General features: G+C 41.4%; 1 protein-coding gene across 4 annotated transcripts in view; it reads left to right on the top strand.

The window, feature by feature from the left end:
• LOC109857233 (zinc finger protein 608) overlaps positions 1-25,970 on the top strand; it is a 139,084-nt gene that overhangs the window by 59,752 nt on the left and 53,362 nt on the right. For all 4 annotated transcript variants that reach the window (XM_020433399.1, XM_020433394.1, XM_020433387.1 and 1 more), the window contains one exon: positions 23,282-25,848. In XM_020433399.1, coding sequence (XP_020288988.1) covers positions 24,052-25,848 — 1,797 coding nt within the window. In that variant the 5' untranslated portion in view covers positions 23,282-24,051. The remainder of the gene's footprint in view (positions 1-23,281; positions 25,849-25,970) is intronic.

The raw sequence follows: 25,970 nt of genomic DNA on the forward strand, positions 1-25,970 counted from the left end.
AAATAAAGCTCGCAACATCTATCAATTTCCAATCTCTCTCTGTGTTTTGCCAGTAACGTGAAATTTCGTGTCTACAAAATTGAACATTTAATTCATCGCCTGATTTTAAATATAATATTCTAAAATACACAAAGTATATTAAATATAAAATTCTAAAATACACAAATTTATAACTTTGCCAATTTATTCTGGTGAATTTGAAATAATAAAATTTGAAATAATTAAAATTAACGATGCGCGGTGTAGATTTAGTATATAAATACTAATTTAAATACAGTATACTATATATATATATAATTTAAATACTTTACAAAGTTGAAACTCGTCGGTAAACAACATTAATAATTCCTTCTTCTTTCTACTTGTGAAACCGGTTCGGGCTCGATTTGCGGTCACTTTCAGTACGAGGCTTCTCGATGGTACGTGCAGATGTAACTTAACATCGTATTCGGCTAATCGGCGAGATAACGCCGGTCATTAATTCATCACGCTCTCGACAATCTAAGGCGATCCATTTTGATCCGCCACATTTAGGCTGACGTCCGTATGTGTTATATTTACGAGCGATAACGCGTATGTGTGTACGTACACATACACGTACGCGTGCGATAATGCACGTTTCGCACGCGGCGAATTTATCGTCGCGAGATTTAAATTTCGATGATCGATCGCGTTTTGTTTCGAAAGCGCTAGATCGTATCGACCGCGGTCATTATCTTTCACGACGCAGAAATGTTGCGCGATCGAAAAGAATATTCTGTAAAAAAAAAAGAAAGAAAAAAAACGAAAAAAAATCAAACAAGAGAAAGAAACCGAGTGTGTGTCGAATTGTGCGATAATGGTTTACTCACGCACAGTGTTTATGTTTGCGCACTGCATGATTTATAGACCGGTTTTAATTGAACCGCCGCTTTCCTGTTTTTATCGGTCGCGATTTAGCGGTGCAGTTAAACTGACACTGATTTTAATCGACAATAATACATTCTGAAGAGTGTTAATAAATGAAATGACACACGAAAACGGGTTATTCAATCTTTGTTAGTAATTATAATGCTCGATATTTTATTAGGGCGGAATGATAATGTGAAACTGTAATGTGAGTTTTGCGTTTTATTTATAACGAAATGTGAGACTTTTGATCCTCCCGCTTGGTAATGGCCGCTCTTTTTAACGCGAAAATTTAATGAGAACGCGACTGAAAGCGTCGGCGTGCTTTGAGCTATAACGAGAACAAATATTTATGCAGTATTTTATTATTAATTAAATCGTTAACGCCGGAAAGGTTTGATTGCAGCATCGGTTGTCGTCGTCTATGTTTAGACCAGGAGTTCTGAATTATCAGTTTATTTCATGATTCATTATAAAGTATCGCGTCCAACGTGACTGCTGTATGTAACGCTTTATAAATAATGCTCGATAATTATAAAACGCTTTGCTCTCCCTTTCTCTCGTTTCTAAAATGAAAGTTTTTATCGGAAAAGAAGCAACGTAAACTTTATTTATCGCTCGTGTGTTCTTTGACATTTATCCTTTTTTTTTTTTTTTTTTTTTTTTACAGTGTTTTAGTAACTATAGGTTTGAATATTTATGACTATGTATATCAGTGGATTAATTAATTTTTTTTTTCTGTATAATTTATATTTGATACATAATACATACACGTTGTGGATAACCTCTGTGACACGTCACTTAACGTGTTTCGAATATTTTTGAGGAAGAAAATTATCCTGAGTTATTTTTTTTATTTTCGCGGTAAAAGAAACCGGTCGACTTATCGGATTTCTCGCGTTGTCGCGTATATTTCGAGAAGTCGATCACAGTTATCAGCTTAGCTTCTCCGACGAAGCCCACGCAACCGTCCACGAGAGTGCCACGAAAGATGACGTTGTCGTGTAAGTTTATCGTTCTGTTTGCACGATATCGGGGCGTCCGTCGATAGCATCGCCGAGTGTGAGTCTATATCGTTGCGATCTGATATCGACATAAAAATTGCGGAATTTAATAGCTGTGTGTCGTTTGCGAAGAAAAAAATCAGATTTTTTTCTCTTCGTTGATAAAGAAAGTGTTAACTAATCAGTTTGATATAGCTGTTTGAAGCCGATTAACAGGTTTCCGATAAGCGCTGTTTGGAACATTGTTTATGTTTGAACAACCGGTCGATTAATTCTTAGACAAATAAAACAACAAAGTCGTGGCAATAGAAAAAGTTTACAAAACGATAAAAGAATTCGACAAATCATCAAAGAAAGGTATTTAAATCGTTGCTTCTTAATTCGTGTGTATTAAAATACACTTAACTCTCTGACGCTCGAGAGTCTTTTGTATTTGAGAGACACGCTGTAGATTTATCTAAGCTATCTCTCTGTTGTGTTTGAGATATCCCGGATATCTTAAGCGCGGACTAAAGTTTACACACAGATATCCGTGTTGATTTAGATGTTGTGTGTTAACAGATTAAGAGGCTTCGGATTGCCGAAATCAATTATCTTACAATCGTATATCGTTTCACGTATGTCTCGTGGTTACAGACAATTAAGTTAGAATAAATTATCTGAGAGACGGGATCGTCTTTTTTTGGTTTGACGTCTCGCACAAGTGGGGAGAAGAAACCGCTCCTCTTCGGGAACATTTAGATTCCTCATTAATATCTCTCGTGGTTGCGCTCGGCTTATCCGATATTACGACACTCGTCTCCGAACGATTGTGGCTCGATCCGAGTCGTTTCATCAATCACTTCTCGATCTCCTTTCATATCGGCCTCTATTAAGCTCACCGGATAGCCGGGTTGTATCCTGGTATACGGAATCACCACACGGCGTTATTAGCGTGTATTTAGCGTGTTGCGAGTAACGACGAGTAATTTCTTAGGCAATATGTTTTTCTTGAGTTTTTTTTTCACATTAAATGCGGCTGGTATTAATTTTGTTCGCGCGATATAATTGAGGGATCAATTCCATGTCAGATCAGATTATATTCAGCACAAATAAGCGAACTCTCGAGAACTCAAAGAGGAGTGTTGAAATTCAGTACATATAAAAATGTACGTATAAATGTTTAAAATTTTTTTTTATTCGGAGAGAAAGAGATGTAAAACCGATTTTCTGATCGCGTTACTTTTCTTCAGAGAATTTCGCTTAAGCGTACTGAAAACTACATAAAAGCTACCAAAGCGCGGCTCTAATGGTCCAGAACATGGCGCCGTTAAACGATCAGTGGCGTAATTCCGCCTCATCTCGGTATAAGGAAGGCAAAAAGCTAATAGCGACGATTAGGCTTGTAAAGCGCGGGGCTCGCTCGTAGTAATAGCGCGGGGCTCGTGCGCGATTTGTTTATTCGTTCGCGCTAATTGCACGATGTCGCTCGGTAATTTGTAACGGGTGAAGTAATGATCGGTGGAGTGAGAGATCGTCGACGATTCTCTGTCGGTCGGTCGCGGTTGTTTCCGCGTTACGGTCACAATTAGGTAAATAGCCCAGACGTTCCCAGCCGCGCCGCAGAAAAGAAAGAGAGAGAGAGAGAGAGTGGGGCGTACGATAAATTACGAGCGGCTCGTAAATCGACGACGAACCGGGGAGACTTTCAGCTGTCGTATTAAGAAGTCAAGTACTCGGAGCGAACGGTTGAATGAGAACGAGTGAGATGGAGAAAGAAAGGAGAGAGGGAGAGAGAAAAAGGGGCAGGCTAGAACCATTGAAGCGACTTCCGCGGTCGTCGCTCTCCCGCATGAACTCGTGAAAGGTGGAAGAAAATGGACGCCCATAATCATCGGCCCGCATCATGCGTGCTCGCTAATCAACCGATTATCACAAAGATCGTTTCGAATGGCTTGGGAGATTAGTTGTCTACTTTGTCACTCTATTCCATCTCGGATAGCTTCTCTCTTTGTTCGAAGAAATCTCGAAAGCTGGTGATATACTTGGTGACTCACAATTTCGCGCGCGAGTCTTTATTAACACTTCATCGATCGAACACTCCAATTGGCGTTCTAATTAAAACTAACATTTCGGCTTAAAGATCAATTTTTTTTCTCATTTCTTGAAAATACCTTTGGTAACAGATCATTGTTCATAACAAAAGCGCCTGAAGCGATAAAATGTTAACATATATATTAACATAATTCTTCAATTTGTTTATCTGGCGACTGTTCAAATTTTGAATTCAAACAGTTTTAAACAAACGAGATTTTTAACAAGCTTCGATTTTAAACAAAATCTTTACTTGAAAAGATTATCCTGTTTTGTTGAAGACACTCTGTATAAGTCTCCATATAAGTCTTAGAGAATCGTAATAATAGAGTTCTAAAGATAATTTTTTGATGTCAAGCAATTCTTGTATGCTCATTCAATTTCTAAACGCGTCACACGGACGGATTATATTTCAATCTTTTCAAGCATAAGACTACTAATTCTCGAATCGTCTAACTGTACTTTGTCGAAACTTCCATGACGACTTTCGCTTTGTAATGATCGCCAACTTGTGGAAAGTTGGAAGGCACGAAGTTGAAGGAGGAGTTCAATCGTGGGAATATCATTTGAAATACGATCCTCTATATTTCCTGAGAATGATGAATGTTCTTTTATTAGGTGGTCGGATACTCGACGTTTTTTTTTCCCCTCTTTTTATGCGAAGTTTATATTTTCATTACATGCGTCACAAATGTAATTACATTGCTCGAGTATAAAGTCGGAATATTAACAAAGTTAACAGCTATTAAAATGTTATGAAACTGACGCGGAATATTTCACAAATAAATAATAATAATAATTCGATATTGAACCCGGATTCCGATATTTGTAAATTGTTATAATGTAAATTCTGTGTATAACAATTATTCCGATCTGAAATTAGCGAGGTGCTCATGAGCGACATAATTGCGTTCATCTGTCTTACGCAGCGTCATGTAACGGGTGAGTTTCGGAGTAATGATTAGTTGGGTAACTATTTGCGCGAGACTTTCGAGAGAGAAACGAGATATAGCGCGCACGTGTGAACAAACAGATGTGCGCATTGGCGCTCGAAAACTTTTGTGTACATATATGTATATACACAATCTCTTATTCGCGTAATTGGAAGTGATAATCACATTAATCGATCGAACACAAGAATTGTGTATGTAATATATATTGCAAAGTTACACACCTCGATATATTTGGGACACCGTGTACATACAATGCACAGATTCTATGCTTGATACGGCTCATGGACAGTAGGCGTTTCCAGCGTCATTATAAATCAGAGTTAAACACGCTAATTATATCGGTCCGCGGTCACCGCCTGTGGAAAGAGAGGAGACAGGGGGGAGGGTTCGGAGGTTCTCAATCAGCGGGAAATGCACGTCGCGTTTAACTTTTTAAATTAACGTGTCGTAACGATCGTAAAATCAGGTTATGACCTTATAACTCTCGTAACTCTCGATAATTCACACCGCCTCTGTGCGCTTGTATGCGTCCGTCAATTAGATATTATTTGCAGTTGATTGCCATACGCTCGTTGCAATCGTTTAGTATAATTAACACGCAAGCTACTATTTAAAGTAACCACTTCATCCGGATATACTTGATATTTGAGTTTTTATTTTAATTAAAAAGAGGAAAAAAAGATGTGTATGTATATAAGAGCTTTTAATTACACACACAATTGATTATTTGCTGAGTAACATAAAGTTTTTGTAATTATTAACTAAAGGAAAATTTTATTATACTATAAAAAGAATTGCTAATTTTTTTCCTGTTTTAACAAAAATAGAAAATACCAGATAAATATACTTTTTCAAATGTAACTGTAGGTATTCTTGTTGAATTTTTTTTTATAAACACAAAAGTAGGTAAAAGACAAAATTAGAACATTTATTTAAGATTAGTTTTCAGTTTATTTGTTTGTTTGTTTTTTTTTTTTTTTTTTTTGCGAAATAGAAAATGTTTGAAAGAGAATTTCGACGCGCATGAGCGCGCTCGTGAGAACCTTCGCTCGTGAGACGAATGAGAACCTCTTCGTGGCTCATTCTGCGTCGAGTAGGTAAAAGACAAAATTAGAACATTTATTTAAGATTTGTTTTTTTTTTTATTTTTTTTTTTTTTTTTTTTTTTTTTTTTTTTGCGAAATAGAAAATGTTTGAAAGAGAATTTCGACGCGCATGAGCGCGCTCGTGAGAACCTTCGCTCGTGAGACGAATGAGAACCTCTTCGTGGCTCATTCTGCGTCGAGTAAGAATGGGTTTTGAAGGAGCAAGAGAGTGAGAGGCAAAAGGGGCAAGAGATAGAACGACGAGGCGATCTAACGTGAGATAATGAGTTGAGACGAGAGATAGCGAGTTACCGATGAAACATACATTCGCTCACACAGCTTGCGTGCACGTGCGTGTGGCATCCTATGCTGCTGAGTGTCAAGAGCGGAACGGCATGCTGTGAATTACGTGTCGGTGGGAAGGGAAGGACGCGGAGCTGAGAACCCCTGACCATTATCCGGCAGCGAGACTACTCTTCACTTAAGTCCCATCCGTCTTTCTATTGGTTCGCCCCGACTGTGTACACGTTTACAGATTTATTCTCTCGAAAAACTTGACGTGTCCGATCTATGCCTCTCGTGCCCTAAAAGCGCCGCTTTTAAAACGAACGAACAATGGTCTTCCTCCAACACAGTCTCCAACACGGTTATAATGAAATTAGAAAGTAAAGTAGTCGGCTGTAATACTCTAACAATCTTAAAGAAAGAGAGAAAAAGAGAGAGAGAGAGAGAGAGAGAGAGAGAAGCAAGACACAAACGTGTGAGAATAATAGATTTCTTCAATTGTACATTAGAAAGCAACTTTGATTGCTTTTTTTTTTTTTTATTTCACAAAATTGTTTTTATTAACTTGTTTCACAATATACGTTATATAGTTGTCTCGAATGACTTCAATTCTGAAGGCATTATAATATTGTTTTTTTCTTTTTCTTTAGACATTGCGTCATGAATAATGAAATATTTGTGAACTTCGCATAATGTTAAGATTGGAATGCAAATATCTGTGCGCGTGCCACAGATATCGGACTCGGTTTCTTCAAAGTCTATTTCGATTCCTGTGTGTGTGTGTATGAGCGGTGTTTAAAAAAAATCACCCGCGGGAGGCACCCGAGGCACTCGTCTCTCGAAAAGTCTTGCCTTCGCATTTTTCGCGATCAACCGTCGTTGGAATTTCTGACTCGGCCCGCCTGTCGAGCTTCAGTCCGCTTTTTCGCTGCACCTTGCGCGCAGTGCCAAGAAGTTAGTCGGCCGGAATTCACACTGACTCATTCGATTAGGTCGTTCGTTCGGCCGTGGAAGAGGTGGTTTGGTTCGCTTGACCGAGGGCAAAGAGAGAGAAAGAGAGAAAGAGAAAGAGCTGGTTTTGCTGTGATTTTCATACCGCCGATACTTCGTATCGTTCTGCGCGTCGTTTTCTTATGGTCGCAGTACGTTGGCACTGCCAACTATTCGTGCCGGAATTTTAGTACAATACTATTACTCCTCGTTCGAAAAAAAAGACTTCCCGGTGAGGTATTATTATAGTCTTATTGCAAGAAAAAAAAAAAGAAAATTGCAGTATCAAGAAAAACAAACTCCAAGCGATTTATTTTTACGAGCAGCCTGCGTGTGTCGGCTGATAAAAAAGCATTATGTATTTTAAAATGCATTAGTAAAACTAGTTCGTTTTTTTCTTGACGTCATTTCTGGGCACGTTAATCAAGTTAAAATATTCCAACTTTACAAGCTTCCATGACTTTTCTAGCTCATTTATAAACAAGCACGCTGACTGCTTTAGCAAATAAAAAAGCGCCGAGTTAACCACGTTCAACTATACAATAAATGTTGTTTTTTTTTTTTTTTTTGTAAAGCAAAGAGCGAACTAAATCATTAATCACAATTTTATTTAGTACACGTACAATAAACTCAATACTTTACGACTTGATTACGCGATCTTGATTTTGTGCAAGCACAGACGGTATCAATTGATGTGAGTTTGACACGAGGCGAGTTTGTATCGTTCGAGAATTTTGTTGGAAACGATATTTATTCGTCAATCTTATTCACGTGTCAAAACTAATTTCTGATCAAGAAACGTGATGTGTCATGGCAAAAATAATCAGCAATTACTATAATTATAGTAGCGTTTGGCACGCGTTTGCTAACAGTTCAACGGCATCGCACTTATTAACTGAAATGACGCGAGCTAGAAAACGTGCCAGAAGCTGAGCAAAAAAAAGTAGAAAATCATCTTGACAAGAAGACTTTCGAAGGTAGTAGCTTTGAAGGAGTTGCGTTTTGCGTTATATATATATACGCGCGCGCTAGAGTTCTAGCTTCGTCGTTCACTTCATTAAACAGCGATAAGTTTATCGGCAAGAAAGTTGCTCTTGAGAAGCTTTTTTTTTCTTTTCGGTTGCGTCCGACGTTATAACTCAAGATGGCCGATATAATGATCGGTGACGCTTTTATATGGCGGCTAGTACGGTTTTAGAAACTCGCGCGCCCGAGAAAAACCTGCCCGGCCGTGCGGTTTCCGTAAAAAGTGCCCTTCCGCGAGCCAGCTGTATAAAACAACGTAATTACAACGTCACGTATCTACGCTCGTTTGATGCGACAAAAACGCGAAGTTTATTCGACGCGACAAGAAACGCCGATCGGTCTTGTAGCGTTACGGAGAAAAGTCATGCTTATATACAGGCCAATTAAAGCTGGTTTGGCTGGGTTTAAATTAATATACGCCTTTAGATTAATTCTAAACTTGGCAATGTACGCTTGTCGGACACGTGTCTTTGGTTATTTGTTATTTGTACTCACAATTTCCTGTTTTTTTAAATTTCCTGTCAGAGATTTGTGCAAAACATATTTGTGTATATTTTTCTCAGATGTTTATTTTTCTTTTTTCTCGCGTTATGCAAATGTGTTCCAAAAAAAAAAAAAAAAAAAAAAATATTGAAACGTCGCTACGTAAATCTTTTAAATAGCAATAAAAAATTAATAGCACAAATGATCAAGAATTGATGTGTCTGTGAGCTAAATAAAACTCAACTGGAGTAAATTATTACTCCAAAGAATAAAATTGTTGTTAGAAAGTGTGTACACACATACACATGAGCAACGCATTGAAAACTGATTTTATATCACTTGTGAGTTGCTGTCTACCCATCAGAGGTCATGCGTAACACTGTCTTTCTATTTTTGGAATCCTCGACTACATGAAATCATTGATTGTCGCTCCTTGAACTCATTTAAGCGTAGACTTTATCCCGCTTACGTAACTTCGTTTTATTGACGGCTCACATGTACAATGACAACTTTTTTTTTTCTCAATAACTCAGAAAGGCTGCTCGCGCGCAAAGGGATTTCCGATAGAATTCTAATTATAACGAAAATTCGAAAATTAAACTTTTTCGCGTTTGCAAATGTATTTACGTATTTGAAAAATATTTTTTTTTTTATTATTTCAATATGGTGATCATTTTTTATCGGTGAACATTTTTGGTCATTTGCAAAAACGAGGCAAAAATATACGTATACAGTCCGTCCAGAGCAAATCGTCTGTAGTATACATACGTAGCGACATAAATCTGTCGTGTTAGTCAAAAGCGCGCGTATATAAGCCGCGTGTGCAAACGTGAGTGCGTCGTTTGCGGACAGGCTGCCAAGTTTGGCGGTGGCTAAACGAGCGCAATTTCGCGACGTAAGCGGGTGGATGCGGGCACACAGGCGAGGGGAACATTCAGCCTTGTCATTACCGTCGATCCGCGCTTTTTTGTGTGTCGTCCGAATTGTATCCTCGCGCCTCTCGCGAGAACGTCGTGACTCTGTACAAAAAACGTTCGTATTTCCTTCAGTCCCATTATTTGTTTGTCTGCCTTCTAAAAAAAAAAAAAAAAAAAAAAAAATGCGAACGTACGCGCATCGTCGCGTGTTGCTCAAATGATACGAATCATTCGTTATTCGGTGCGTGATGGAGCGCGCATCCAGCCGCGAAATTTCACCGGAATTTCGTGTATCGCGATTTGAAGCGTTCGGTCTGCGCGCCTCCGGTTTTGAACGCGTTTCTGCATCGCGCAAACCACGCGTATAAATATTTATGCACTCGTTGGGAATGCGCAAATCATACGTGGCACCGTGTGCGAGCAGAAATGCGCAAAATCCGATTTTTATATATACGTATAATGAATCACAGACGTATTTCGGGCGTATTTGCGATCGCAGAAAATTTTCAGTAGGTAGTAAGCGATATAATATTTCGCGCGTGCGAATAAACGTAGTAGAATTAAATGTAATATATAAATAAAAAATATACATACACGATATATACATTCTAAAATCCATAAAATTATTTAGTTTTGCTAAACGTTTTGTCACACATGTGCAAATATATCGCGAATTATTACATATATCCGTTTGCCAACTGCAGATTTTCTGCGATATGTAATATATACACGAGAAATTATCGAACACTCGCGTGTTTATTCACGTATGTGCGAAAAGTCTGTAAATTCGCGAGTGAAATAAAGGCAGACTGCTCTTAACTTTTTACGTATCCACGGAATCACGTTTAACGACCGGCTACCTGCGCGGAGTAACGGTAACGAAAATCGCTTGGGAATTTAAAGGCTAAATAGGGCGAAAGAAGAGCGCACGTTTTCGTTCATTGTACGGAGAACGGGCGATCGAGGATAATGCCCGTTCATCTGTATGCGCTCGCTTGGGTTCCATCTAGCTACCACGATCGAGCGACCGTGCTCGATCCTATCGATCGTGACTCGCATCGTGAAAATGGTTTTCTGCATTCGAGCAATCTTATCGGAATCTCGTCGATCGAGAGAGAAGGCAGGTTTTGATCCTCGCTCGCTGCTGCACTTTTGCGCATTTAATCTTTATACATCAAAAAGAAAAAACTACATATTCTTAATGTACAAGAGTATATACTGGTATATTTTGCAAGTTCTCTCAACAGATGTTTCTTAATGGATGCGAATATTTTTAAGAATTCAAATAAGGCTTATAGCAAGTCAATGCAGGTGTCGACGCAAACAAGTATGTAATTTTCTATCGCGCAAATTAATTGGCACCTTCTCACAATTTTTAAAATGTAAATAAAGATGAGCCAGGTGAAAATGAGGGTTTTTTTTTATTTTTTTTATTTAATCGGTATAGAAGCTCTATTCACGTTAACACGTAAAAAGTTTGCATTCAGAAAGATATTGCAAGAAAGAGAATTCCAAAGTTTTCTCTGTATATTTGAAACAGTTTTAACCCGAATATTCTACTTTGAGTTTGATGTATGAAATCTTTTAGAGCGGCAATTGCAAACACAGACGGAGAGAGTTTCGTTATTGGAAAACAATTTTGACAGTTTTCGCAAACTGCTGATAGGAGAGAACTATAGTCGGAACTTTGTCAGGAGGAAACGTACTTGCGGGATCGGCGCCGTCGAGAATTGGCCGCGAATATTGTTGCCTGTGCGCGGTTACAATCTGCGAGCTATCGACACTGTGTTATGTTCGCGCCGGTTGGCTTCGATTCCCGAGATAAATTTACCCGGGGTATAACACACGTCTTTGCGAAAGCGAACAGTTCGTATCTCACGATACGATTATATGCCAAATGTATATCGCGCCGGAAAGGATATTAACTTGTCACGCACATAGGGAAAGTCATATTTAAGAAATCCAAGTATTATCGACTCTGTTTTTTTTTTTTTTTTTTTTTTTTTTTTTTTTTTTTTGTTTACAAAACACAATCGAATATCCTAAATATATAAACGTTGCAGTACTCAAAACGAATACAAATTTTTTCGAGCGTGTGATTTCTGTAACTATATTATTATTTTATAACGTTATAATCGAGTCTCGGAAATTAATTACTTAAAGAGATATTTTTGCAAAAAAAAACTTTAAAACTGCGAATTTAACATTTTTATAGAATTACGTGACAGATTTATCGTTTGCGACAACGTAATGCAACCACACGTTCCGGAGACTCGAGATTCGTATCTCGTCGTCAATATCCAGCGATGTTTGAGCACGTCTCGCACTACCGTTCCCACGGTTAACGACAGTCACTGGTCAAGCATATATATTTTAGACTCGCTCGTAAGATGCTCGAACAGCTGCTGTCAAACGAGAACGGAACGACTTGGCACGGCTCGCGGGAGAGGGACATATGCTTGAAGACAAAATCTTCCGCGCGTGAACGCGCGCTGTCGGGAGCCAATCGTATATTCTAGTACTGTGTAATGACGGTGACATAAATTGGAAAATATGTATTACGACGTTCTCGATCATCGTTAACATTTTGCATCGCGGAAGCGATATGACGCGCGGGAATCACATCGTGGGGATATGTATTTTGCACGGTATATTAATCAGTGCGGCAAAATTGCGCGTACATTCGAATTTAATTGTTTTTCTCGCTGTAATTACTGCGCATTGTTTTCTCGTTTCTTTCTTCAATTACTAAAATGCCGTTAAAAGTCCTGAACGGATTTTCTTTCGCCGATCAGAACGTTACGCAAGCGTAAGTGTTGCAAATAACGTTGTGCGCAACAAATTAGCCAAGGTTTGTAGTTCGCAATGAAATGTCGGAGAAAACAAAAAAAACAAAAAAAAAAAAAAAAAAAAAACCACTCAAGAGCTATAATTGAATCGGGAGAAAACATAACGTGGATAATAAATATTGAAAGTTTTGCATCGCGTATTGCTGAAAAATAATCACGCATTACATAAACCACGCGTGCGTGCCGCAAATAACTCACCAACTACCATTGGGTCCGTCCGTGTAGTTTTATAATATGGCAAACGGTTCGACCGTAAGCTCTTAGGAGCTACAACTAAATTAAAGAAGTCAAGAAACGCTATTATACGCATCGTAGAAAAATAATCACGTTTTACGTAAGCGCACGCTCGCCGCGCAGATATAACAACTACATCGAAATTGCCTGCTTTTCATTTGCGAAACTTGTAATAAGTCGCGCGCGCGCGCGCAAAAACTTGACGACTATAATTGAATAATGTAAATGATGAATGATTAATACATTATTCCGTCGCGCACGTCACAAACAGCTGATGTGTATTGTATAAATTAATACAATCGTTTAGAGCTATGTAAACTTTTTTTTGAGCTCGAACAAAAAAACTGTCTTGGAATTGTTATTCAATCGAATGAAATTTATTATGTAGAGATGTAAGATTTATTTGCTCGTGTGAAGCGCTTTGTATAGCGTTGGGGAAGCTAGAGAGAGAAAGAGAGAGAGATAGTTTTTTTTATACACGTGATGATCCATTCAACTAAGGTTCGTAACTGAATGTCGGAGAAATCAAAGAATGTCATTATGCGCGCGGCGCGGAAAAATGTTTCTTCTCGTGCGTTATGCAAGTGTGCGCAACCGCTCGGAACGCGCTGAAAACGTGTAAGCGATTTCCAATAATATTTTCATTTCAGCCGTGACGCGTATTGGCAAGCGGACGCGTTTGGCCTCGCATCAGATTCTCGTTGCCGCTGCGGTGCAATCGAATCTGCAACCGATGTGTTCGTGCGTTGTTAACGTATCACACCGAGTAGCTCTCGTTTGGTGCAGCTTTCTGTGTACATGTCTTTAGATTTGGAAAAAAAAAAAAAAAAAAAATACAATAATCGTGATGCGCAGTACAACGAAAAGGACAATAATGATCTTACTTTTCAACAATTACACTTCGCAGCTAATTAAAATGAAAGCGTCAGTGCGCTTGCAATTTTTATCTATTGCGCGTGCCGTCACGTATTTCACACGATTTTCTGGTTAGGTTACGTTAGATTAGGTTCGGTTTTCTCGCGTTTTTCAAGGGGCAAAACTCCGGTTAACTCCGTCAAGCGGGTAATTCTTAAGTGTGGCACTTGGCACGAGCCAATCCCATCGAGGTATCGAGCTGGGATCCAACCGATCTACCGGTCGACGGAAAGCTTCTTCTCGTCCCACGAGTCGAGGGAAACGAGTTTACCTGCTTATAGTGCCCACCGAAGTAGGTAATGGCTACCTTCTCGGAAGGATGGCCTCTTCTCTCCTTTATTTCCTCTTGATTCTCTTTCCTAGTTGTAGCGACGGCTCTCGGGGATTAAGAAATACCGACTGTATGATTTTCGAACGAGGATATTGTATTTCTGTTCGTTTCTTGAGGTTTCTCGAGTTCTTAGCAATAATACTTTTCAACGTGTTTTTAAAAAGTACACGAGTACAAGAAGATAACAAAAATCATAAATAATATGTTTGTTTTTGTTATTTATTTATTTCTTCAGTCATTTTCTTTGATTATAAATGTTTTTACTTGGTTTTGTTGCGGTAAAGATTCTTTGATTGAAGTTTTACGAATACAGTTTTACGCAACTCACTCTCCTCATTGTGATGAAACAGACTCAGTTCTATATATTTTACATTCCGCGTATTCTCGTGTGACTTGTCTTCGGAGATGATTTCGAACGTCTGTTTTTTTTTCTTTTTTTTTTTACCGCATCACGTCTGTCTATTAAATCTCATCATCTCATTATATATCATCAAATCTCACATCTCTAACGGCGCAGCAAACAACAAAGCAAAGCCGAAACGTATTATAACATGCAGTTGAGCAATTTTCTCTTTCCCTTGCTTGCGATCGGTCGATAACAGCGGCAACTAATCACCCAACTTAACTTCGCTGGCGGTCGCTGCGGCTGTTTGCGACGCCGTACAACTACGGAACAAGCCGGAAACTTTTAACGACCTCATATAGCTCGCGGAGAAAACACCGACACTGGAATATACTCCAGAATCCGTATGTTACTTTTAAAGCTATGCCGGGTTATACGGGATTAGGAAGGATCATCCGCGCGCGTTGCCAAGCAACCAATCTCTCTCTCTCTCTCTCTTCTTCCTTTCCTTTCTCTCTTTCTCTCTCTTCTTCATCTCTCTTTTTAAAGTGGCGTGGTTATCCGAGGCAAGTTCTCAAGATAGCAAGACCCCGCAAGACGAGTAGATATAACAGGGCGAGAGAGTGAATGAGCGAATGTGCCACGTGCATTGTGCTGCAGCCGCAAATGCGGAGATGGCTAATCTGTTTGTTCGGCGAACTACTTTCCGGCTCCCCTCCGGTTCTTTCATCTCGTCTCTCGCAATGAGCTCCTCCACGGCTCGCGCTCTCTCAAGGACCTCTAATGAGTTTGCGATTGAAGTTTCCCGAGTGCTCCCACCCTCTTTTTCCTTTCCGCTTCCTCATCGACACCGTTGTGATGAAAACCCTTAACTTTCGCGCCGACATCGAGACGCGAGACTCCACGGCGAATTCTTTCGTCAAGTATCACTCGCGCGCTCTCTCGTTCATTTGTTCGCGCGCGATTGCGATCGTTGTCCAACCAAGTTGTCGAGCGAACGCGGCAAACAATACGGACTGTCGTTCGAAGTGGCGCGCGATCACGGGTCATCCAAAGTTCACTCGAACAAACTCGCGAGTCGCGAAGCGACAATCAATTTTTATAGAAGGAACTAATTTTTATAGTAGTCCACTTTTACGTAACGAGCGTTCGCTTCCGTGACTTTGCGTACTGCTTGGCGTCCCAGAAATATCGACGTCCTTTTCATCTTTCGATTACACGACCTATTTAGAGTCGATTTTTCCTTAATGAAAATGTCGTTTCCACGCAACTTTTCAAATTTCAATTTAATTCCTAATTAACTTTCAAACACAATTTTGTAGAAACGTGTTAAAAGGTTGTTCTTAAAAATTTACTACTTCAGAATTTAATTTGCCGAATTTAATGCACACACACTTTTATCAACATTCTTTCTGCGTTACATTTTAATAGATATATTTTTTTCTATATTTGTTAAAATAAAAAATTTAATTGAATAAAATAAAAAAATTCTGAAATTGCCGCGAAACATTGATGTGGTTCGATTATTCAGTGGGATAAAGGTCGTTTATGAATGCTGGTTTTACAGACATTATAAACGGCAAGTTTAGTTGGCCGCGAAGTAACATGCAACATTCGACGTGTGTGTGTGTGTGTGTGTGTTTATGTGTGTGTTGCAGAGTTGCGCGACAGTCGGCCGCAGTCACGACCGCATTAACGCACGGCCAACGTACACGTATGTAGCATGCACGTCGCGAATTTGCGGGGGCGAAATTCCGCTGCATCGAGCAAATGTGTGCGCGCGTGTGTATAAATGTATGTATGTGAGATAAAGAACGGCGCGACTCTACTGGCTCCTTGTTTCGAGGTGCTTTCATGAAAGCATGAAAGCTCTGACGGTGGTTTATGCATCATTGTCGCGTCTATTGCGTCCCCGTGCGACCACGGAAAAAAATAGAGAAAAGAAAAAGGGGAACATTGAAACCAACGGTTGCAATAAGGTATCGCGTTTTTTTTTTTTTTTTTCACTCGTTCTGTCGAATTTTCGACAATCGTTTGAAGATCTCGCGTCATTTCTGAATATTTTAATTACCTATATAAAAAAAAATAAATAAAATGACGGTTTAATTACCAACAAAAAAAAAAAAAAACAAAACAACGAACGGGAATGGCAGAAACAAGCCTTATAATTCCTCAATCACGCATTTGCGGACGTAATCGAAATCCGCGTGGCACTACTCGGTGTATTAAAATTGCCCTGTTCTCAGCCTTGAATAACCGCTCTCGCGCGCATGTGAGAGACGCAAGCCGGTTTCGAGGATTAGCTTGCAATTTCTGCCGAGTTGCCATTAACTTGTTATAAAGCCGCAGTACGTGTTGACAGTTATATTCCGACAGAAATATCCGAACGCCAATACGGCGCACGACTCTCGTTTGTATACCTCGCGTATAGCTCGTCGTCGCGCGGAAAAGCGGTTACTCAACGTCTACCGTTCGTGTGTCTCTTTGTTGCACGGGCAATTACTCGAATTCGCGCGAGGCGCGCGTTTCTCCCGGAAATTTCACGTGAATAAACATCTTAATCGCACGTCGCGTTTTACATTGCGTTTGACAAAAATGAAAGTTTTTAATTTTTTTTTTACAAGCGCGAGAGACTGTGAGGAACTTTTGATTTTTGGTACACGATTTTGGTACGGCGAACATTGTACGTAAGCGTAAGCGAACGTACTCTCGCGAAATGTGTGCGCGAGGTTTTTCTTAGAAAGTAACAAATTGTAACGGACTTTAATTGCCTCTTGGCTCTTCCACGGCTGTAAATCCAGCTCCTATGCAAGTACGTGTCAGCGCGCGTTTGTATCCGCCGCGAACAACAGAAGAGGCACATGAAAAGCAAAATAAGACGAAAAGGAGGGAAAAGAAAATAAGACGAGCAATAAGACCGCGAATACATCTCGCCATTACGGCTCAGAAGCGAGTACGAGCGACGTGGAAAAAAAAATAGCGAGCCTCGGAGCTGTAATAAAAGGGATTCAGCACGCGTGTAAGTGGCAGGCGCGCACTTAAGTGTCGTTCACATTGAGTTTGTAAGGAAACGTTGTTTGCTGTTTTTTTTTTTTTTTTTTCGTTTTTTTTTTGTAGAAAGTACGTACGTTTACTTAAAACTCAGAGAAAAGACATTGTAAAATTGAGGTCGAATATAATATATCGAGTAAAATAATCGCATTTGGTAGATAATTTATTTTTCAGCTAATTAATTTTAATATGTACGATAAATACACACCGCGTGTAATTATAATTAAACTTTCATTTCTCAATAATTTGTATCAATTTTATTATTGTCAGAAATAATCGTGTGTTATTCGATCTTATATTCAATTTCGTGAAAAAACAAGTTTTTATATTACATGTTATAAATGCAATTTTCATTGTTTTTTTTCTTATTGTTTAATTGTAAACTTTGTGAAAGCTGGCGGAAACGGAGTTCTGTGATTACTTTAGTGCTGCACAATAGTCGCGAGAGTCGTCGTCACGCGCGCGTTTGCACCGCAATGCGATTGGGCAGTCTCGTGTGAACGACACTTCAGCGGCGAAGAATAGCGCGCTGCGGCAGTGACGGTGAAGACTACGTCGGCTGCCGTAGACGGTCAGAATAGTCGCAACAATTGCGCGGCGCACTCGCCTAGAAAGGAAACAGGCTTTCGCCATTCCGCTTTCCATGATCGTTCAATTATTCAACGCCGTCCTCTGCGCGCGCGCGCTGAGCGCTTCGCCAGTCACGGCGGACAAGTGTAATGGAATATTAACACAGCGTAATTAGAATTCAATTTGACGTTGCTCGGTGCAATCCGGATTTATGCGTCCTGGACTCGGTGAGCGCAATAGAACGCGCCGTACGATCCGCCAGAGAGCCAGCATTATCCGACGTTGCTCGAAAGCGTCATTAATCATCCACGCGGAGCTTCGTCTGTAAAATTAATTCCTCCTTCCCCGACTATATTAAGCAAAGTGGAAAAATCAAAAATTAAAATCAGTCGTTTTCACGGAACTGTCTGTTTATAAATTTACGCGAAGATGTAATTTGTCCCTATTCGTGTTCCTCCTGACGACGAGCACTTTGCCATTTTTGTTCACGGCATAATTGAAATTCAATTATTAAATTTCCCAAATTTGCGCCACCACCTGGAAATAGAAAAATGTTCGGTAAAAGTTAGTTCGGTGACCGATCAGAAATTGGTTAGTTTTACTAGTCCAACAAGCGTTTATCAAACTTAGCGATTTCTAGTTAGTATTACTGGCCAAATATTGGCCAGTAACCAGGAAAACTTGGGTAGATTAGATAGAAGATAAAATGTAAATTTAACCGGGCAACTCGCTTGGAAACTGTAGAACGTCTATATGACGTGGAATTAAATGATACCGTGAATTCTCGATGTTGCAGTACGTTACGTGCTTTTTATGATTCTCTTTATCAAATTCCGTTCTCTTCTTTCTCAACTCGTATTCGTCATTTTTCATGTAATTACGTCGGGGTTTAAAGTCTGCTTCCACGTTCTGTCTTGACAGGTTTTGCGAGACATTCGCGCGCTAGACACACGGAAAACTCTTCTGTGTGAGTATTTTAATAAGGGTATTAGCGATAAATTTAACACAAAACGTAGTTAAGATCTTAATCTTCAGCTCGTTTAAGTAAACTCATTACGCGGTCCCTACTTCGGAGGAAGTAGCAGCATCGTTAGCATAAGCGATGACCTCTTCTCTCTGTCTTCCTCCCTCTCTCTCTCTCTCTCTCTCTCGGCTGCATGGCGAGCTACATGTTAATAAGAAGCTTGCTCTGCAAAACAAAGGGAATAAACTAGCTGCTGCCGAGAAGAACTTACCTTTTGTTTCCTTATTAAACGCTCCCGCCGACACGTTTGATTAATTTTCCGGATTAACGTAATTAATGTTCCCTTTTAAAGTTTTATCTGGGGGTGGAGAGAGGAGGAGCGAAACGGCATTTTGCCTCGATATGAAAAATTGTATGCAAATTAAAGCGCACTCTTGTTTGACTGCAGTTTACTTGATGAACTTGATAATGAGCTCATCGCGGGACCGGCTTTGCTACTGATTTAAATATTAATTACGATCCTTTTTGATGGGTCTATATAATTATAGTGCCAATAGAGATAAGCTCGGAAATGCTTTTATATATCGCGTAGTAATTTCGAAATAATAAAGTATTTATATGCAGATTTTTTTTTTTTTACGTACGTTTAATGACCATTTGTGCGTATGTGTGCGAGGAGACACTTTGCTCTCTGGGTTGAAGACAGGCGCGAAGTGATTTTCATCACTTTTCGTTGCTCGCGTTATCTCTTTAGCTTTCTTTTGAGAAGTAAACTCCAAGCAAACTATCATTTTGCAAACTATCAACTATTAGTCTGTTCCCAATTCCACTTTCCGAACACGACTAGTTAACCTCCGTGATCCGCCTTAAGTCGAGAGATATTCATGGGTTAACTCGACTCCGTTAACAAGGTAAATTCTCCCCCGACCGCCCTCGGTAGTGATGGTGGTGGTGGTGGTAGTAGTGGTGGTGGTGGACTTCATTGACGTCATTACGATCGAGGTTCGCCAGAATGCTGCGCCCACAGCACGGGATAGTTCGGGCTTACCAATTGTTCTCCCAGGAATGCCGTCAATCTCCATTCGTGGAATTGTTAGCAGACCGCCAGCGAGAAGGGCGAGAATGAGAGAGAGAGAAAGAGAGAGAACGCATCGCGCAATATTCGCGACAACTCTCTCTCCTGCTTTAATGACTTGTCTTTATCCTACCCCCCGGTATAAATGGCACCGGATATTATTTTCGTCGCGGAACTCTCCTCGAAGTGGCGCGATTAATCTTGTAACTTAATGCCGGGTGTAACTTAAGGCCGTGCCGAGTTCCCCAACCCCGCCGTAATCGTGCGATTTCGCGACTTCCGCTTCTTCTCGATTAACTCTGGGGGGATATATATTACTTCTCTTTTTTTCGTGACATTGAGATTATAGAGCTAATCCGAAGGTATAAAGTATGAAATATGAGATAAGTTTTATATCTCGGTTTTTATAAGTCGGTATTGAACTTACCGATGCAACGTATTCAATCTTCTTTTTGTCGAATTAAATATTTTTTCTGACTTAACATTTAAATTAATAATATTGTTATTTATTGTTTTCAATTGCGCGTATTTATTTGCGTACGTACACACAAACGCTTTTTAATATATTTTTTTCTTTAATCTCAGAGTTCGACGATAATTTATTTCAAGAATTGTTCATACGTCACGTGAGACATTTACGTTCGCGTCGGTCGATAGACACGTTATTATCCGTCTGTTCAACCTTAAAGAGGAAACAATGAAAATGAGAACGGTCAAGCTGTCGTCGCAAATGATAAGCAAAGCCGGAACGTCTTTATCGAGGTCGATTTTCCACGCCGATCGATCGCGATACGATGTATTAGCATGAATTAGCACGAGATATCGAGCGCCGATCGATCAAATAACATTGATATTAAACAATTATTGAGTATAACTGCGGAAGAAACGAGGTGAAACGGGAGAAACTATTGTGAGCAAGTAGGTCTGGTCTGTTTCCTCTTCGTAATATCGTATTTTTTCTCGTTATATCTTTTCATTTTCTCGTACTTGATAATTTATGATAGGACTTTAAAATCACAAGAAGTATTATTTGAGTTTTTTTTTTTTTTTGCAAAGATAGTCAATCATGTGAAATTGATCTGTGTGCGCCAAAGCGCATTATATTAAGGAAAGTCTGGCGAGTCATTCATAGTAATTTATTTTAACACTATTCTTTACTTTAAGAAGCCGCTTCATGATCATTTATCTTTCATAATAAACGACTGTTGCTCTTTAATCATTTTGTTTTTCGTACGTGCAACTGAATATGAAGTTAATATTGTCGTGACATTTAAAATAATTTACACATTTATCAATCTTTATCAATCATTCGTAAATCATTTTTTTGTACGACAGATTATTTAATTTTATTTTTTGTACAATATCGATGTCACTCACACATACACACACTTGTTTTTTTTTTTATTTTTTATTTTTTTTTATTTTTTTATTTTTTTTTTATTTCTTAAACGAACCATCCGCTAGCAGTAGCACGTATCGCATATAGCGTTCTGAGAGGAAACTCGGTTTTAGACATGGAATAAATTCCACTCTGTACTCTCCTTCTCTCTCCCTTCTCTCTCTCTCTCTTTCTCTTCCTCTTTCTTTCCTTCTATCTATCTATCTATCTATCTATCTATCTATCTATTTCTATCTATCTATTTATCTATCTTCTATTTATCTATCTATCTATTTCTATCTATTTATCTATCTATCTATTTCTTTCTCTTTCTCTCTCTAGTGAGAGATCTCGTTTATATCTCTCTTCTTGTCTACGAATCTGCTCGTTTCTCTTTCTTGCGCCGGTCGTTACTGACGCGCGGGGCGGTTGGACTGCCGCCAAAATGCCGCCGGTAAAATTAATCGTTCCCTGACACGAATTCCTCTCTAAGTGGGAATACCAATTTGTAGGTGCGAAACAGAGAGAGAAAGAGAAAGAGAAGTGAACGCCTAAGGGGGGTAACGAGGAGGTTACGTCGCGTTGTGTGCTCGGGGTGAAAGCCGGAAGGTGGAGACGAGGCGGAGACGAAGGAGAAACAGGCGGTAGAGCGGTCACTAAACATGTCGTTATATCGAAGCTAACAACCCGGTTTATGCCGGCTCTCTCTACTCGTTCTTGGGTTCTCCCAAGAGAACACCGGTGTGCTACAACGCTCGCTCGCGCGCTGCTTATTGGCTGCTAGCCAAGTACCCCCGAGACTTATCTTCTATCAAGCATTGTTTATGAAAGCAGTGTGACTACAAAGCGGCAGGTAGTCTTTGGAGAGGTCGGTCACGATGCCAAATTGGCGATGTCAAATTAAGTGCAGTCACTGAATTCTCAAACGGACGTCTTATATTGCGACTCACTGTAACTCTTCCGACGCTTTTGTCTGTTTTGATTTTGATTTCTGTGACTTTCGACAGTTTTGAAATTGTCTTTTTTTTTTGGAAGCGAAACATTAAAACACATGAATATTTATTGTTCGCGATGATTTATGTACATCGCAAGATCGTAAGCGCGATTTGTATACCCCGTTATTAAGATGAGGAATTACCGTGTTAGTCAAGTAACAACGGTTGTGTGTCGTCTCCGTCGTCTTCCTTTTCTGAAACAATAATTGTGCCGCTGGAATGCGCAGCATTCTCATCTCGCGCTAGCGGCGGCTAGTAGCGTGTCTATCAACCTAAGAATGTGTGGTGCCGACAAGGCATCTCGGCGTTGTTTTACAAAGAAAACGGAACGGATTGTGCTTGCCTCATCGCATTGGCGTTGCTCCATCTCGTGGCATCTGTTGCGGCACATCTTGCGGCAATCGTCTTTAAAATCTTTATCGAGATCAAAGTAGAGGCAAAGACTGCAGTGACGTGTTTCACCGATGCATTTCTTTCCTCGGGTTATAAAATAAAATCAGAGCAGAGCTGTTTTTCTTGCAGCGAGGAAAAAGTTTCATAAAAATTCTTTAATAAAAACCGTAGAAATACAAAAGTAAAATATAACACGGTATATATCCTATATACATTATTAGATTATTTCCCGAATATATAAGACAGAATTTATAAGCGCGTCTTGTGTGAGAAGGAAAATGTGTCGAAGAAAAAGTCGGGCATATTCGGGACGTACTGTGTGATCAAGCTTAATAAAATCAAATCGCGTAGAACAAACACAGAGTTCGAAATAACAAGACATTCGCCGCGGATAATTGCGAATTGATCGTACGATAGCGATCGAAGTAGCGATTACAATTACTTTACGTGAAAGTAATCACCTGTGTGTTGTGTTGCAGATCGGAAGCAAGTCGATCAGCCGGGGCGCGGTTCAATCGGAGGAGATAGAAGAAAGAACCGCACGTTAGGCTGACACCGATCGGAAAGGAAAATCACCTCGGATATGGCTTAACTTCGCGACGGGTGAGAGGAGAACAGTGCAGGAGTGTTCGCCGCGGGTGAAGTCGTCTCGCTACCATCCTCGGATCTCAGGATTCCCGCGGATGGTCGCCTACGGCGTTGGATGTAATCACGAGTGGTGTCCAGTGGTGTGTTCGTGATATTCACGTCGAAGAGGAAAAAGGAAGAAAGCTGCAGTGGCTGTGATCGGCTGTGGTGTCGTGGATCAGTGTGTTGTCGCGGAGTGAAGAGTGGCGAGAAAGGTATTGTCCATCCAAGATCGTTCGCGCGAGTAAAAAAAATTAGCGACACGGTGCGCGAGTGTTGTTGTGGCGAGGAGGAATTAAAGTGGAATAATAGTAGGTGGTGGTAGTAGATTACGATAACAAAAGAGAGAGAGTGAAAGAAAGAAAGAGAGAGAGAGAGTGAGAGAGAGAGAGAGAGAGAAGCGAATATATCGCAAGATTACGTCGAGCGAGAGAGTAGCCGCGAGAGAGTGAGTGATGTGTTCGATGGACGAGGCGCGTCTCGCGGGCGGTGGTCGGGGTAATGATAACGTCGCGTGTGATCGCGCGCGCTGCCACTGCTACGACGAATTGGGATCAAAAGTGCGAAAAGGCGGGCAGTCGGTGATCAGGCTGGCGGGCGCCAGGGAAACGTTTCCAAGGGCATGGCGACCACGCCACTAGGCGGTCGCCTCCCTAACGTAAACCGCAAAGGACCATCTCCGTGCGTCGGTGGTGGTGGTTCTAGCAGTAGTAGTAGTAGTAGTGGTAGTAATAGCAACGGCGGTGGTAACGGCAACAACGGCAACGTTTGCAGTAACGGTAGCAACAGCAACGGCATCAGCAACAACGGGTTAAGCAATCAGAGTGGTGCTGGTCAATCGAGAAGACAGGAGAGAGCGCTGGTTGGCAGAGAGCACCGCGATCATCGTCACCATCACCATCATCATCACCATCACCATCATCACCACCATCATCATCATCAGGGTCGGGACAAGTCATCCACGCCATCATCGTCGTCGTCGTCGTCGTCATCGTCGTCGTCGTCGTCGTCGAGCCAGCAGCAACAGCGCGAGCCTAATAAAGCAAGCACAGTGGCTGCTAACGCCGGTGAACTGGATCCGGCCGCGACGAATGCGACCAATAACTTCGAGTACGACGACAACGAATGGGACATTGGCATAGGTGACCTGATAATCGATCTTGATGCGGACATTGAGAAGACGAGGGACGAGAAATTGAGCTCGGGGACAGGCATGGCTTCTACGCCTGCCTCGGCAGCATCGGCACCGAATAACGCGAATCATCATCAGTTACAGAACTCAACTAGCGGCCTCAACTCCTCAAACTCCTCGTCCTCGTCCGTCCCGTCGTCTGGCACGAACGCCGGTAGCCAATCGTCGTCGTCTACCTCGTCGTCGTTGTCGTCGTCCTCCTCATCGTCCTCGTCGTCGTCTTCCTCCGGGTGCGGGGTGAACTCGTCCTCAGCGCGCTCCAACAGCCCCGGGAGCGGCAGCGGCGGCGCGAACGGTCCAAATAGCGCGAACGGCGCCGGTAACGCGAACGGCACCGCGAACGTGGTCACCGGTCCCGGTAATAAACAAGCGTCGGGCGTGAACGTGAGCGGCGTAAACGCCGTCCACGGCAGCGCCGGCAATCCCGGCAAGATGGCCGTAGAACACTCGGCCACCGTCGACAAAGGCCTCAAAATGAAGATCAAGCGCACGAAGCCTGGCACCAAGACCAGCGAGGCCAAGCACGAGATTGTCAAATCGAATGAAATCAACGGTACCGCCTCGTCACAGGACTCTAACAACGGTACCGCCGCGTCCGCGACGTCCTCGTCCGCGACAGCCAACGCGGCGTCCGCGTCGGTTGCGGTAGCACAGAACTCACAGAACTCGGAATGTGGTGCGACCGGCGGCGGTCAGTCGTCGTCGTCGAACAAGTCGAAACCGAGCCACTCGCCGGCATCGGCCGGCGGTGCGGGCGCCGCGCCTTCTTCTAACGCGGGTTCGAAACGCGGCTCGAGCGGTCATCGGCGCGACAAAGCGCGCGATAAACACGATAAACCGCAGAGTAATCACACACCTCAGCAAACTAAGCCGGAAATGAACGGCACCGCGCGACCCGCGCCGCAGGGCCAGAACTCGGCCGGCGGCGCGACGCAGTCTCAAGGCCCAACGCCGGCTGCCACGGCGCCGCAACAGACCCAGGGACCACCACCCAGTTCAAGGACAGGTTTTTCAGTGTCACAGGGCCCCGGGCCGCCCGCGACTAGCGCGGCGGCACCGTGTCAGTCCCCGAGTCCAGCGAGCGCCACGGCAGCCGGCGCGCCGGCCAAGCCGGAACAGACCAAGGTTGCCGCGGTACCGGGACCGCCACTCACTACGCCTGCCGAGGAAGCGATGGATACTGCCGCGAGTCCTCCGCCGATGAAAAAGATCAAAACAGAACCAAAGGTATGTTCCGCCAAAGATTTTATCACTCGTTCATTTCTATGCTAATATCGGCTAATTAACGATATCTGAAAATTGTTTTCAAAAATTAATACGTACCTAGTGCTATTGTTTGTAAAAATTTC

Source organism: Pseudomyrmex gracilis, unplaced genomic scaffold (genome assembly GCF_002006095.1).
Source record: "Pseudomyrmex gracilis isolate BER0280 unplaced genomic scaffold, ASM200609v1 scaffold_5, whole genome shotgun sequence".
NCBI lineage: Eukaryota > Metazoa > Arthropoda > Insecta > Hymenoptera > Formicidae > Pseudomyrmex > Pseudomyrmex gracilis.